Source organism: Amblyomma mixtum, chromosome 3, assembly GCF_055824585.1.
Source record: "Amblyomma mixtum isolate Tamu chromosome 3, ASM5582458v1, whole genome shotgun sequence".
Classification (NCBI taxonomy): domain Eukaryota; kingdom Metazoa; phylum Arthropoda; class Arachnida; order Ixodida; family Ixodidae; genus Amblyomma; species Amblyomma mixtum.
The window spans coordinates 398,113,252-398,127,987 of record NC_143014.1 but is presented as its reverse complement, the minus strand read 5'-3'; the positions used below and the strand labels follow the sequence as shown (position 1 = coordinate 398,127,987).

General features: G+C 46.2%; 1 protein-coding gene across 4 annotated transcripts in view; it reads left to right on the top strand.

Moving 5' to 3' along the window:
• The window catches only part of LOC149357298 (endoplasmic reticulum transmembrane helix translocase), a 92,448-nt gene that overhangs the window by 17,570 nt on the left and 60,142 nt on the right, over positions 1-14,736 (top strand). For all 4 annotated transcript variants that reach the window (XM_089584496.1, XM_089584495.1, XM_089584498.1 and 1 more), the window contains exons 6-9: positions 576-682; positions 2,250-2,379; positions 4,207-4,389; positions 11,899-12,036. In XM_089584496.1, coding sequence (XP_089440622.1) covers positions 576-682; positions 2,250-2,379; positions 4,207-4,389; positions 11,899-12,036 — 558 coding nt within the window. The remainder of the gene's footprint in view (positions 1-575; positions 683-2,249; positions 2,380-4,206; positions 4,390-11,898; positions 12,037-14,736) is intronic.

Below are 14,736 nucleotides of genomic sequence, written 5' to 3'. Positions count from 1 at the left end.
GGTAATCCGGCCGACCCTAGGTGACCAACCTGCTCTTCGTTGCTGCTGTGCAGGACGTAGGGACAGTTTTTTTTGCCAAGCATTAGTGGGGCAGAGGTTGGCTGTTCTGTTTTTTACCAGTTTGGAATGTGAAGGCGTACCCTTGCTTAGTTGTGAATAGTTTTCTTATTGACTTGGCTGCCCGGGTTTTATTTTTCCTTTGGTCCTAAAAATTTGTTCTTTGAGTGGCAGTTACCTTATGCCATGCCTAATAAGCGTCCCTTTAAAAATCGTTTGACATTGGTTATGGTTAATAGCCTTTCATCAGTACAGGCAGTGAGTGTCCTTTTGAGCATTTGCTCCATCTTGTACGGCCACATTTAAGTTTGTGTGCTAATCAGCACTTCTGGCAAAGCAGTGCACTTGCACTGGGCACCAGAAAGGACAGGCTGAATGAAAATGCCTGTGACGGTGTGAGCAGGGAGTCTGGGTGATAATTCCTGTTGTGCCAGGCCCAGTGTGCCCAGTGCTTTTGCAGCGCAGGGGAGAACAGTTAGGCGTACCTGCTTGCTGACATGTTTCTTTCTGTGGCACAGGCCGTTCCCAGAATGAGAACTTGGTTCCGTGTGACATGCTGCTGCTGCGTGGCCCGTGCATCGTGGACGAGTCCATGCTGACTGGTGAATCAGTGCCGCAGATGAAGGTGAGTGCAATTGGTCCGCATGGGCACTGTGCAGTCTTATTCCTCCTGCCATTCTTGCTGCTGTGCCTTATGTCATTGCTTTCCCTCCTTTCAAGATTCCCTTCCCTGTCTCACACATTTGTGTCATTCTTTCACCTCTTGGTACAGGAGAACCCTGCTGTTGCGTTTTACGTTTTTAGCGCACCTGTCAGCTGTGAAGCCTGTTGCACACTTCACACCTGACAGCCTCGCTTCTCACTCAGACGATGCGTGTATGTGTGAAAAAGACACACACGCGCTTATGGCGGAAAGCACAAGGAGCGGGGTCGGCCTGATTTCATTTCATTGCTTGGGGATTGGAGCACCTTCTTCTCGCTCTCACTGCTAATATGGAGAAAGAAAGGAGAGTAAAGAGGGGGGGGGGGGGGAGACGCTGTGGTCTTCCTCGAGGCCACTGGTGACAGCCACAAGGTCGTCGTGCCAGCTCTGTGTTCGGGGAACTTACAAGAGGATGATGGTGACAGCAAAACCAAAACTCAGGACGGGTGCATTGTCCTCGTCTTGGCACGCTACGGTGGCCGGCAAGATAGATGTGCTGAGGCGGCTCATGAATTCACTACATGAACAAGACATGCGTAACGCCACTGCTGCTGGTGAAGAAAGGGCAGAAATAAAGGACCATTTTAATTGCAAATAACAATTTTTCCCTTGAGTTATCCGCAGCACATTTTTGGCAGATTCTTAGCATGCTAAAAGACAAATTTCAATGTAGTGAAATTTCAGTATTACGAAGTAAACTGCCGATTTTACCAAGTTTGTTAAATTGAGGTTTAACTGTAAAATAGAAATTTTGGCTGCAAGCTCACAATGGTGCAAAGCACAATAAAATGTACGATTTAAATGTACGATTTTCTCTTAAATTGCTGAAGATTAGGGGCCTTCGTAATTGCTTGGGACCTCCTTGACACCACTACTGCCTTCCTTAACACCCTCACCTAATCTTTTACCTGACTATTTGTTCTGTGCAGTGTTTTATAAGTTTACCAGCTTTTTTTGCATTTCCGCATTACTTGAGCAAATAACTGCTGCTGCATGAGAAAAAAAGTTAAAGATGCAGGAAAAATTTACTTGAGGCTGCTAGTCGAGCACTTCTTTGTAATGCCCGTTTGTCCCTCGGTGGCTTGGTGCAACAAGCAAAATATGCTGAATAGATTGTGATATAGTCTTGCTTACCTGTTGGAGGAAACAAAAAGCTTTTTTACTTCATGTTTTTAGTTGTCTAAGACATCTTTGGGTTTAGCTAGCGCTTGTTGCCCCTTTTGTGGGCCATGTGCACAATGTTTTGGGAGAGACGCTGTTTGAAGGCTGCTTGTTGACCATCATTTAAAAGTGTTGTGTCAGCCTTTTTGTTGCGCTGCCAGGGTTCATGGTGCAGTCCCAAGACATTTCTCCCACCGCATCGGGCGTCGCATGAAATAGAAGTGGTAGGTTAAGCCGAAGGGCTGAAAGCTCTTGAAGCTGAAGTAGCCAGTTGGAATCATTGCGTGTAGTCGCTCACCATTACACCACTGACGCATGTGTGTGGCAGGAGCCCGTGGAGGATTTGGATCCGGAGCAGCTGCTGGACATGGAGGCGGACGGCCGGCTGCATGTGCTCTTTGGGGGCACCAAGGTCCTGCAGCATACGCCCCCAGCTAAGGCCAGCACTGGACTGAGGCGTGAGTTGACTGGGCCATTCCTTTTTTTACACATGCACTTCGGATCAACTTGGGAGCGCAAGCTAGCTGGCAAAACACTTCCACATCTAGAATTAAGAACCACTGGCACTGGGTCATGTTAGTGGCGCTTCATTCGTGATGGGACAGATAACAAAAAAAGTAGCATGTCTGCAATTGCTGCAGAGTTGAGAAAACTGCTACTTTTGTGTGCTCCTGGGCGCCGTGCATTGCCACGGATGTTGAGTCAGCATGGGATATGCATGGCAGGAAAGAACTGCATTCCAGTGTAACTGTGCTGAAATTACTGATGGAGGACAAACTGCATTCCCTATAGACAGAGTGCTCACAGTGCTTTGGAAACACTAATACCGTATTTACATGAATATAGCGCAAGTTTTTTTCCCTCGCTTCATCGATTTCAAAACACATCTTGCATTGTATTTCAAACCAAGATACAAACATTACGTGATCTTTTTTTCTTACTGCTACTTAAAGGGAAGCTGAGATGGTTTCTTGAGAATTCTACATAAGAATTTGAATCTATGAAGCTTCTAGGCAAAGCATGCTGGGTATTTTTGCACTAGCATTTAAAATGGCAACGTAACCGTCGTTTAAAACCGTGACGATGTTCAGGCTTCTCCTCACTGCGTTGGAGAATGTGGGGAAGCTCGTAGTGACGTCATTGTCGCCGAAATCTCGTATGTCCGCTGCCTTTGCCTGCATGCTGCTGTGCGTCATCCAGTGCCGCCAAACAATGCTTCGTGAGCTTCACCTTCGATGGCATTGGCCTTCTTTGATGAAACAATTGTTTCTTAGCTGGAAACGTAGCGGTGGCGTACTTGACGTCATTATATCAGGGTCTCTACCCATTGCGGTGCACTGCAGAGAACACACATAGCACTGGTAGTGTGGTGACAGTAGTGATGGTTGCTGCATGGGAAACTGTGAATTAATGCATCGAAAGCTTTGTTGCAGTCGATGATGTCGCGCACATTTCTGAAGTGTTTGTTCTCAAACAGTATTGCTGTATCTGTTGCTTCCTTAATTTTGCATGCCGTCTACATTTTTTTTTCTTCCAAGCCTGCGACATCTGAGCTGTAGCTGCTTGAACAAACTAATCGCGTTATAATTGTAATATATATTTTTCACATTTTTGTTAGGTGTCAAACTCTCCTCTCGCATTACATTTGTGCTCGCTTAATATACGGGCAAATAATGGTAGTTTGACTGCAAATGTGTTCTGCATACTTGTTAATACAGTTCTACCTAAAGTGCTGTTTACAAATAAACAAATTTTTCATTCCTTTTAAACACAGCCACTAATTTCATTCATGTTCAAGAAGGGAAATGCATGAATTTCCTTCGTGCAAGGAAGCAGTTGCTCTGCCTTTTCAAGGCGAGGTTTTGTGAAACAAAAGCTTCTTATGTTGCTGTTGTAAACAACTTTATTCGTAAAGAAGCTTTTTAACTCTTGCAACTTTAAACTTGATGCTCTGTGTTTGCTCCAAATGCAGGATTTTGTGCCTGAATAGCTGTGGTTCCAGAACTCATAACTGGTGAAGGGCCTACAAGGTGATGAAAAGTCTTTGGAGGCTGGGCTTCTTGTAGAGCTGTAGCTGACTGTAGTTTCCTCTGGTTCTGGTCTCCTCCTCAGTGTGATCTGAGCTCTCAGCCCTCCTTGCTTAGCTGGCTGCTACATCGAAGGTGTGCTCAAACACCTTTTGCTGAGACTAGTTCTGGCTCATCAGCTAGCTGATGGTCTTGACCCGAGGCATGGCGGATGCTTTGTGTGCCGTGGCCATTAATAATGTTTCTTGCGCCTTTCAGCATCGGACAACGGGTGTGTGGCGTACGTGCTCAAGACGAGCTTCGGAACCGCCCAGGGCAAGCTGCTGCGCACGATCCTCTTTGGGGTGAAGCGGGTGACGGCCAACAACCTGGAGACGTTTGCCTTCATCCTGTTCCTCCTCATGTTTGCCATTGCGGCTGCCTCCTACGTCTGGATCAAAGGTGACCTCCTGGTGCTCTTCTTGCACAGCCTGGTAGAGGGCAGTTGGTGCATGATGGTACGAAGAGTGGAATGGCATGTGGTCCCCTCCATTCCTTTTCTGTGTCTGTGGCCTGGTTGGCGCCTTGCCGTGGCAGTGATTCGCATATTGGGCTACTCCAGATACTACTAGTATCTGGAGTACTAGTAAAGGAGCACACACACACAGCCTTGTGTGTGTGTGCTCCTTTCTGCGAGGCATCCGTTTGTTGGCTGTTTTCCAGCATGTCACACCAACTAGCCCAGACTCAAGTCCTTCTGCTGCTCCAGAGTTTGGAGAGGGCGTTTTGAAAAAACAGGTCGGCCTGTATGTGAGTGAATACAGTGTGAGTAAATACAGTAACGCGTGTAAGGGCCACACTTTTTTTCCAGATTCCTGGGCCAATTTTTGGGGTGCGGCCCATGCACACAATGTGCGAAAAAAAATTTTTTTTAAGTAAAAACACGCCAGTCATAGAATGAGCGGCATTTATTTTATGTTCAGCCATCACTCGCGGAGTCTTCCGACTCCGAGCTGGTGCTGTGCTCTAGTGCATGCTCATCCCACCAGAAGTTGTAAATGCATAGCCGTTGTTCCGCACCTCCATCACACAGCAGAGCAGCTCTTCTTCCAGTTCGGGAAATTGCACGCCTTGCCTCGGAAAGCACACTTTTTGCAGTTTGTGTTCCTCAATGCATCCCTTTGGTTGCACCATTGTCGGACGCACTTCTGTGCCATGTCGAATTTCCTGTGTTCAAGAGCAAAATCCCAGCCATGTAGCTATTAAGGTGCTTGCCCACATCGTGCTAAAATTGTAACGCTCGGCAGCAGCATATGAAAGCCACAACTATGGTGAGCTAATGCGCTACCGCAACTCCTGTGCCTTTGACAGCCATAAAAAGCTTGTGCTGGTAATACTGATGCTGATATGGATAGCAGGAGCTTGCAGCAGAGGAAAAAGTTGACGATGATGGTGATGACCCGCGGCCTCGGGCGTCATCCGTGGACGGCACCAAAAAGCTCCTGTGTGCATGCGTGGCCTCTGCAATCAAATGCATTGTTGCTCACAGCCAGAGCTGATTGCAGAGTTCACGGCACGTGCATTTCGAAGGCTATTCTCGCGTGGGTCGGGGAAAATTTGGGTGCGGCCCTTACGCAGATCTTTTTTTTAATATTTCCTTCGGGAAAACAGGGTGCGCCCCTTACATGCGTTTATATGGTAAACGAAATGCCAGAGTACAGGTTACAAACATCTTTGTTTGCACATTATTTGTTTTTCTTTTCTCCCAGGCCAACCCATGGGGAACTATAAAACAAAGAGCGGTGGTGGAACGAAGCAAGGGGGGGAGGGGGGTGTATGTATCGACATTTATTTACATTTGGAATCAACTTTTTTTTGGCCAGCAAGGGCTATGAGTTTGGGGAGTTGACTTTTACGGGGCAGTACGGCAATTGCAAAGTTCGTCCAATCAAGGTAGCGCATTCCCAGAACAAAACTTTTTGCCTGGTTTCCATTGTCTTGCTGTACTGAGTTAGTTCGAAAACCCAGTTAGTTCTAATATTTTTCAGTCCCAGTGACTTCAAATTAATGAGGTTTTACTGGACTCTGTTTTTGGACGTACAGTGGACAATTAAATTGAAATCAATTTTGCAAGAAGCTGGTACAGTAGAACCCTTCTATAGTAAACTCGTGTACAGTAAAGTGAAACTGCAGTCCCATTTTGCCTCCCATAGACGACTGTACATTTTTTTTTCTGTTACAGTAAAGATTAAAAAAACAAACAAACAACTATAGTAAAGAGCATCTGGCCTTGGAGACATACCTCCCGTGGAATGACGACAATACTGCATGCGCAAAGCCGACATTCGAAGGCAGATGCATACGATTAAACGATGACGATTAGACAATGCTTTTTTTTTTTTTTTTGAGATAGCTTCACTACCATGATCGGAAGCTGTGAGGAGAAGCCAACTTATTAAAGTCCTTGGGGCGGTGAGGCAAAGCGCGCGGCGCACATGGGGGAAAAAAGAAAAAAGCTGGCTATGAATGCAGAAAGAAGGAGCCGTGGGTCGCTGAGAAAGCCAAGACAGTAAAAATGCAGTGAAGAGTAAGGAGGGGGAGAAAAGGGCGAACATTCGCAGCACAGCAGCGCGAAGCACAGGGAACGGAGGCACAGCAGTACTGCATGAGTAGTACCGCCGTGCCTCGATTGTCGCACATGTAACTGTTGCCTTTTAAAAATGGGGGGGGGGGGGGCACTACTCTAGAAAGTGAATGCTTGCTCACTGTCATTGAAACTCGGGCTGGTTTGTATATAACTGCTGGGACCATCTCTGCTGCCAAATTTCATTATTCAGCTGGGAGGTTTTCTTGAAAATTCGAGCGATGAATATAAAGTGGGGTGACTTTCAATCTTGTGAGTCCTTTTTTCTCATTCATCGTCTTTTCAGTAACCTGCCAGCTCAGGAAAACTATTGTCTCAATATTACTTGTCAACATTACGCTCCGTTTCATACACAGCAGGCAACGCTGCGGAGGCTGCGGAAGGAGTGTGTCCGTGAAACCATATTACTCTGCCACGTATCATTCTTCTCGAAACTTCGGGGAGCATTTGGACAAAAACAAATAGAGATGTAAAATGAAGTGGTAGCATTAAAAGTCACGATTTAAGCTGCGAGGCGCTCAGTGCTCAGGCCCACTGGTTATAACTTTAAGATGTGTGAACTACTTTTTGTGTGCGGATTGAGTAAGAGCGATTTGCTGCACCATCCGCGTATCATATTGCCACATGTAAATCTTGCTTCTCGAAGTCTCAATGAGTCGCAGGACAAAATTGTTGCAAGAGGTAAAACGAAGTCCAGAAGGTGCCAGCCACTGCACTTTAGGTTTGTTGCAATGAAATAGGCTCGTGTTCACTTTGGTTGTGTAGCGAACTACTTTTTGGGTGCGCACTTAGCCTGTGCGAACAGGTGCGCTACCTTTGAAAGCGTTGCCTGCTATGCATGAAACGGAGTATAATATTGTAGCAGACTTTCTGGAGCGAAATTTTGTGAGGAACACAACTGTGCACTCAGTTTGTCTATTTTTTCCTTTTTTTCTTCAGACTAAAACGTGAGTTTAAAAAAATGGTGCAAAATGAAAAACCAGTGTCATTCTTTATGTGGTAGCATTCTTTTAAAATATAACAAGACTAAGAAAAATAATTTCACAGTTCTCTGCTCTGGACATCCCCAAGGCCACATAAAACAAAGAATTGGAAAAAATTACCCTTATTTTCCAAACGATGGTTTTTCCAAACAGGCGCAGCCATCCTTGTCATAAAGGTTGCATAACATGCTTCATACTTATTCTCGAATAATGAAATTTAGCAGAGACGGTCCCAGCAGCGATGTAAACTAGCCCCACAGGTTTCAATGAAATCGAGCCAATGGTTCAGAAGTTCGCTCTTTAGGGTAGTGTCCCCCCTTTGGTGACGCTGAGGCTACGGAAAATGACGCTGTGTTCATGCAAAACTTTTTTTTTTCACATGAAATCAAGCTCTCGTTATATTTGTAGCTACATTGTATTTATGCAAATGTGGTACTTCCTCAAGACGTAAACAAAATCGTAAACACAACAACTTTCTCACCGCAGACCCACACAAATTTTGGATACACTTAACAAAGAAGAAGGATACAGTTAGTAAAATTCGTTTGAATAACAGAGAAAGTAAGGATCCTTACGACATTGCATCAGCTTTCAATAATTACTTTTCTTCAGTGTTTTCTACTGACAGTAGGCAGGAGCCTGAATTTCGATCCACGTGCCTTATCTTACCAGACTTACAAATATCTGTCGAAGGAGTTTTTGCAGCTCTACTCAATTTAGACAAAAAGAAGTCGCCTGGGCCCGATGGCATCCCAAATGCGTTTCTCTCCCGCTACGCAGAATGGTGCGCGAAATATCTTGTCATCATTTACAATGAAAGTCTTTTAAATTCAGAAGTTCCGGCTGACTGGAAGACTGCAAAGGTCATCCCTATCCACAAATCGGGTGACAAACTTTGTGTAAACAACTACAGGCCAGTTTCACTCCTGTGTACCTCGGGTAAGGTTATGGAGCATTTCATTTTCAAGCACTTGATTTCTTTTCTAGAAAGCAGTAACTTCTTTTCTAGTAACCAGCATGGGTTTCGGCGTGGCCTGTCCACCGTAACACAACTAATTCACACAACCAATGAACTTTTGGCATGCATTGATCAGGGTGGGCAAGTAGATGCAATATTTCTCGACTTTGCGAAGGCCTTTGATCGCGTTTCGCACCGTAATCTAATAATAAAACTCAGACATCTATTACAAAATCAGCGTCTTGTTCAATGGCTCGATTCCTACCTCTCTGAACGGCACCAGTACGTCCAGATCTCGGGTTCCAATTCTATGCCAGCTCCAGTTCTCTCAGGAGTACCCCAGGGCTCCATTCTCGGTCCACTATTGTTCCTTATTTACTTAAACGACTTAAACTTCGACTCCCCTGTACGGTGCCGTTTTTTCGCTGACGACTGCGTTGTATATCTGCCTATTCAAAATGCGGAGGATCACCACGTGCTGAATGACTACCTTTCAGAGGTCTCAAGGTGGTGCCTAGTCTGGCAAATGTCACTAAACACGTCTAAGTGCTCAAAAATGACATTTACGCGTAAAAAGTGCGCTCTTAATTACACATACACAATTAACGGTGCAGCTGTCTCCCCCGTAAACGAATACAAATACTTGGGGGTTGTATTCAATAGTAACTTGACTTGGAGTTCGCACATCGGGCATATAGTCTCAAAGGCGTCCAACAGGCTTTGGCTGTTAAGAAACCGTCTAAGGCACTGCACATCTATAACTAAATTAGCAGCTTACACTGCACTCGTACGGCCATTACTGGAATACGCAGATGTGGTTTGGGATCCGCACACCCAAGTAGATGTACAGCGCATTGAAGGCGTTCAAAGGAAGGCGCTTAGATTTGTCTACAACGCATATGGAAGGCACGTTTCGGTTACTAATCTATTGAGGCAATCTGAACTGCAGACACTTCAATCTCGTCGCAAGTTGCACCGTCTAAAAATGTTGCATGGGATTGTTAATAACTTAACAAACATTCATTTTGAGACCTACATGGCATACAACACTTCACGACCAACGCGCAATAAACACAATTTGACAATCATGGTGCCACGGTGCCGAACGAAAGCGTATCAGTTTTCTTTTTTTCCAAGAACGATATTGGAATGGAACGGGCTTCCGTGTGACGTGGTCCGTTTGACAGATCAGAAGTCTTTTTTATCTGCTGTCATATCGTCATTTTAAGCGCAGTGTATTCATTCATGCTCTTTTGTTGGCTTTCTTTTGTATGTTTGGGTAACCGAGTGCATTTAACTTTGCTCTTTGTCTTTCTATAAAACCCTGTGTGTTAGCTTTTGCTTCTTTATTCGCATTTTTACTTGCTTTGTTTTGTCGCGATGTACGATGTACCCTTGTACCACTCCTGCCTTGGCCACCAAATGGAGGCTGGCAGTATTGAATAAAATAAATAAATAAAATAAAATAAATGACATGTGATAACTGAAAATAAATGATTATCACATAAAGGGGCAATAAGAGCAGGATAGAAGGTATTTGTGAGTGTTTCTTTTGTAAACCTACACTGTGTTTAGTAAGTAGCCAATTAATTACCAGAGAGCATCCTCAGAGCCATGCAGTCACTAACAACTGATATAGTAAAGACCTTAATACAGTAAAGATTTTTGCTGGTCCGAGTCACTTTGCTGTAGAGGGTTTGTACTCTATAGCTAAATTTGTAGATTGAACCACTCTGTGGACTGTTGCAGCCTGCTTTGTGTTTTATTCCTAACTGTGCTCTCTTATACCCTTTTCTCTGTTACCGTAAAAACACGTGTAAGGGCCGCACCCGTGTATGGGCCGCACCCCGTTTTTCCAAAGGAAATGTTAAAAAAAAATAAATCCCTGTAAGGGCCGCACCCGAACCTTCCATGACCCAGGCGGGAATAGCCTTCTAAATGCACGCGCCGTGGCCTCCGCGATCGGCTCCGGCTGCGAACAACGGTGCGCTCGATCACGGAGCGCTTAGATCGCAGAGGCCAAGCACGCGCACAAGAGCTTCCAAAAACCGTCCATGGATGGCGCCTGAGGCCGCAGCCATATCATCATCATCGTCAATTCCCCCCCCCCCCCCCCCCCCCGCGATTTCCTGCTATCTAATCGGCATCAGTATCGCCAACTCCAGGCTTTTATGGCGTATTAGCGCGTTCGCCGTAGTTGTTGTGGCTTTCGCGTGCTGCCGCCGAGTAATGCAGTTTTAGCACGATTGGCAAGCATCTTATCAGCTACACGGCTGGGAGTTAGCTCTCGAACGCAGCAAGCATGCGGCGGACAGGGAATTCGACGTGGCCGAGAAGTGCGTCCGATGACCGTGCAATCAAAAGGGGTGCATTGAGAAACACAAGCTGCAAAAAGCGCGCTTTCCGAGGCGAGCCGTGTGAGTTTCCCGAACTGCTCTGCTATGTGATGGAAAGCGGAACAACGGCTACGCGTTGACAGCGGACATGCTGCGCGGCTTCTTTGGGATGAGCGTGCACCAGAGCACAACACCAGCTCAGAGTCGAAATACTCCGCGAGTGACGACTGGAAGCAGAATAAATGCCGTTGATTCCCTGATTGCTGTGTTTTTGCTTAAAAAAAATTTTTTTTTCTAAATCGCGTGTATGGGCCGCACCCCGAAAATTGGCTCCCGAATCTGGAAAAAAAAGTGCGGCCCTTACACGCATTTATACGGTATTTTACGCACTTCTTCTGGCTTGCAACTGTTTTATTTTTTTGTAATTCTCTATTTGTGCAAGGTTACCCGTTCTTAGATTGAAGACAGGAGCGCATAATGGAGTTAAAATTCAGCTTTGCGGAGCGTCACACGACAGTGATGTCCATGTGGTTGTGCACGTGCTTGCAGAAACCATGACAGCTCCCTGTGCTGCGTGTGCTTCCTTGTTAGTTTGCAGGTTCCAGCGTAGGCTAGATTCATGTTTACGCCTGTAGTGGATGAGCATTGTGATGGAGGCAAAGCGCTAGTGATTGTGTACTGTGCGATGTCGATGCATGTCAAAGAACCCCAGGTGGTCTAAATTATCCGGAGACCTCCACTACGGCGTCCCTCATAGCCTGAGTCGCTTTGGGACGTTAAATGAAACTAACCGAACCAGCAGTGGGTGAGCCTGCACATTTCATGTGGTTCAGTGTGGAACCATGGTACACTGAGAATTTTACCTAGTGAAAGTGGTCTCGGCTCATTGTGCCTCAAACTGAATTCATATAACAGGGCTCAACTCATCAAGATGTAGTGCCAGCGTGCACCCATCAACGAGCAATTGGTTAGCCCGGTGTTTCGCTGTACACCCAACTCTGCTGGGTGTACTGAATGTGTGACCGATTGCCTGCCCCCCTGCTCTCCCAGGCACTGAGGACCCGACACGAAACCGCTACAAGCTGTTTCTGGAGTGTGCGCTCATCCTGACATCGGTGGTGCCCCCTGAGCTGCCCATCGAGCTCTCCCTGGCGGTGCACACCTCCCTGCTGGCACTCACCCGGCTGGGTAAGACCTCCCACAAAGGGTCGGAGCATTTCATGTTCAGTGGGGCAGCGGAAGCTGTCACAATGCAACACATGGTGCTCCAATCACTGTTTCTTCCAGACACATGCATGATTTTTTTTTTTTTCCGTAAATCTGTTCTTATTCTGAAAGAGCTCCTAGTGTACTGCGAGCTCTGCTGCCCAGTTGGGTAGATAAACTGAGTGCTGAATTCTGAGGAGTGCACTTGGAATGCGCAGGAGCAAAAGAAAGTAGCTGACTCTTAAAAAGATGCTCACCTCTTTTTGTTCTGGCGCAGTGTGTCTTTGATGATTCTTCGATCAGCGATGCAAGGCTGAAATCGTTGATTGAGGAAAACAGGTTGCATTTGAACTCAAAAATTGAGAAAAGTCACACTTCGCTTATGATCATAGTCTTGCCATGAATACGACTGAACTCCACGACAGCAAATTCCAAGACAGCCAAGTTCATACCACAACCAAGCGTTCCTGATTGTGCCCCTTCTGTGAACAGATTTCAGACTGGCGTTCAGTTTCAACGTTTTAATGCGACAGCATTGTGGACCCCTTTTCTCCAAAGTCACGGTAGTGTGTTCAAGCCCATGTAAATTTCACTTCCAGTGGCCCTTGCAAAGGAAAAGCTCTGGCTGACGCATGCCGTGACATCACTCCATGAAGCGCGTGTACACACTGGTGCTATAGCTTGAGGGGAGCACATGATACTTGAGTGCTGTACCCAGGCAGCCTCTGATCACATCATGATAGTGCAAGCGCCGCATTCGTCATGCCAGCTTAGTTCTCCTCCTGCTTTCAAAGTGTTTGGGCGTGTGTAATGTTGACTTCCAATCCTTCCACCTTGTCTGGCAACGGCAAAGATGCCACGACAGCAGCCCATCGTGCTTGGCGACCGGAACAGCTGTGGCTTAAACGCCAATGCCAACACGAGGAACAAAGTTGCTCTGGGCTCCAGTGATGCCAAGACGCTCAAATGAAGAGCCTGTGGTGGTCCACCTTAGCGTCGGTAGCAGCGGCGACGAACAGCAAGAAAATGTGAAATGAGCTCCAGCCATGAAATGAAATGAAATGTTTATTCGGCCATATTTACAATATGCCCCCGGGGAGAGGCAAAAGGAGGCAGACAAAGCATGCCTCCTGACGAGGCCAACACCCCGGCAAAAGGAAGAAAACTGAAAAGAAGTAGATTAAGAAGGATTTTTCAACTTAGAAATGCTGCTTCATCCCTGAGCTGGGGTCAGCTGTCTGAGTCACTTGAGTACTTCGGCAACTACTTTCCGGACAGGATTTTTGTTCACCTAGCTCATTTCACCAACATGTGTGCACTGCAGAAAGACGGGAGTTCAGCTGAATGCCACACCGGAGGAAATCAAGATTTTTTTGTTGTTGTGATGCACAATAGATGGTGCCTTTTACAAGAAGGGTCCCTACTGAACAGTTTGTTAGGAACAAGCCCAGTCCTGAAGGCATTCAGGTGTTTGTGCACCACAGTTCAGACGGCATGGCTCATGATTTTGAGTTATACCAATGTAAGGGCACTGGTGTAAGCACACACCAGTCTCACTTGGGCCTTGGTAGGTCTGTGCTAATTCATCTATAGAACACCTTCCCCTTGGTGAGAACATGAGGTGCTGCATGGACAGCTACTTTTTGTCTTTGCCGCTCTTCTGAGAGCTGAAATGGCTTGGTATTTTGTCTTCCGATATGATTAGGTCCCACAGACTTCTTGGCTGGGAGCTGAAAATGGAGAAGGAATTGAAGAAGGAAGGGCTTTAAACTTAAACCTACAACTTAAAGATTACCGAGGAAGAGGATATGGTCATTGTTCGGTGGCACTACAGTGGTCCTGTTAATGTGCTCTCCATTGTTGTAGGATTAGGGAACCTCCCCAAGGTGAACACATGGAGTGAATCAGCGAAGGAACACATTGACATAGGCTGCCCGTGGGTATGTGCTAAGTACCATTTATGGGCGGCGTAGACATGCTGGATTTTTTGATGTCATCGTATCCCCTCTGCAGAAAGACCAAGAAGTGGCTGGTAGGGATAATCTTCAACTTCATTTCCTTTGCAGTTTGCTACAGCTTGACTCAGTACATCCGTGACATGATTGAAGAGGCACTCCCAAAGAAGGAAGTGAAGGATGTCGCGGCATTCCAGTCAGTTATTTCGCAAAGCTTGATTGCAAGCAACAGGAATGCACCAGTAAGGGAGGCCTAGCACCTACTTCACAAAACCTGTTCAACAGTCTCGTAATGGCAGGCCCATGCTGACTAATGCCACAATATTTGACGGCTGCAGCCACTGGCTGACGCATGTGACTGCACACTTCCCACAAAGGTGCCAAAACACAGGCTGTGTCTCTAAGCCTCGCATTTGCTGTTGCAGGTGTAAAGTTTTCCTCTGCCTCAGTTGTGCCGAGGATTGCTACTATGAATTTCAAAAGAAAGTAACAAACCAATTGGGGTGCAGAAGTAGGTGCACTTTGGAAAAGCACTGTGAAGTACTCCTGAAAGGTTAAGGGTACCTGCAAATCACTGTTTCTTGCATAAATGGTTGCTGTCATATTTTTCAGCCTAGAGGCTCCAAATGTACATATGTACATGCCATGAAAATGAGGAGAGAAAGGCTAAGCGGGCGGCCGAGACGGCTGAAGAACGAGAGGAACGTATCGCGAAGAGACGCTGCCA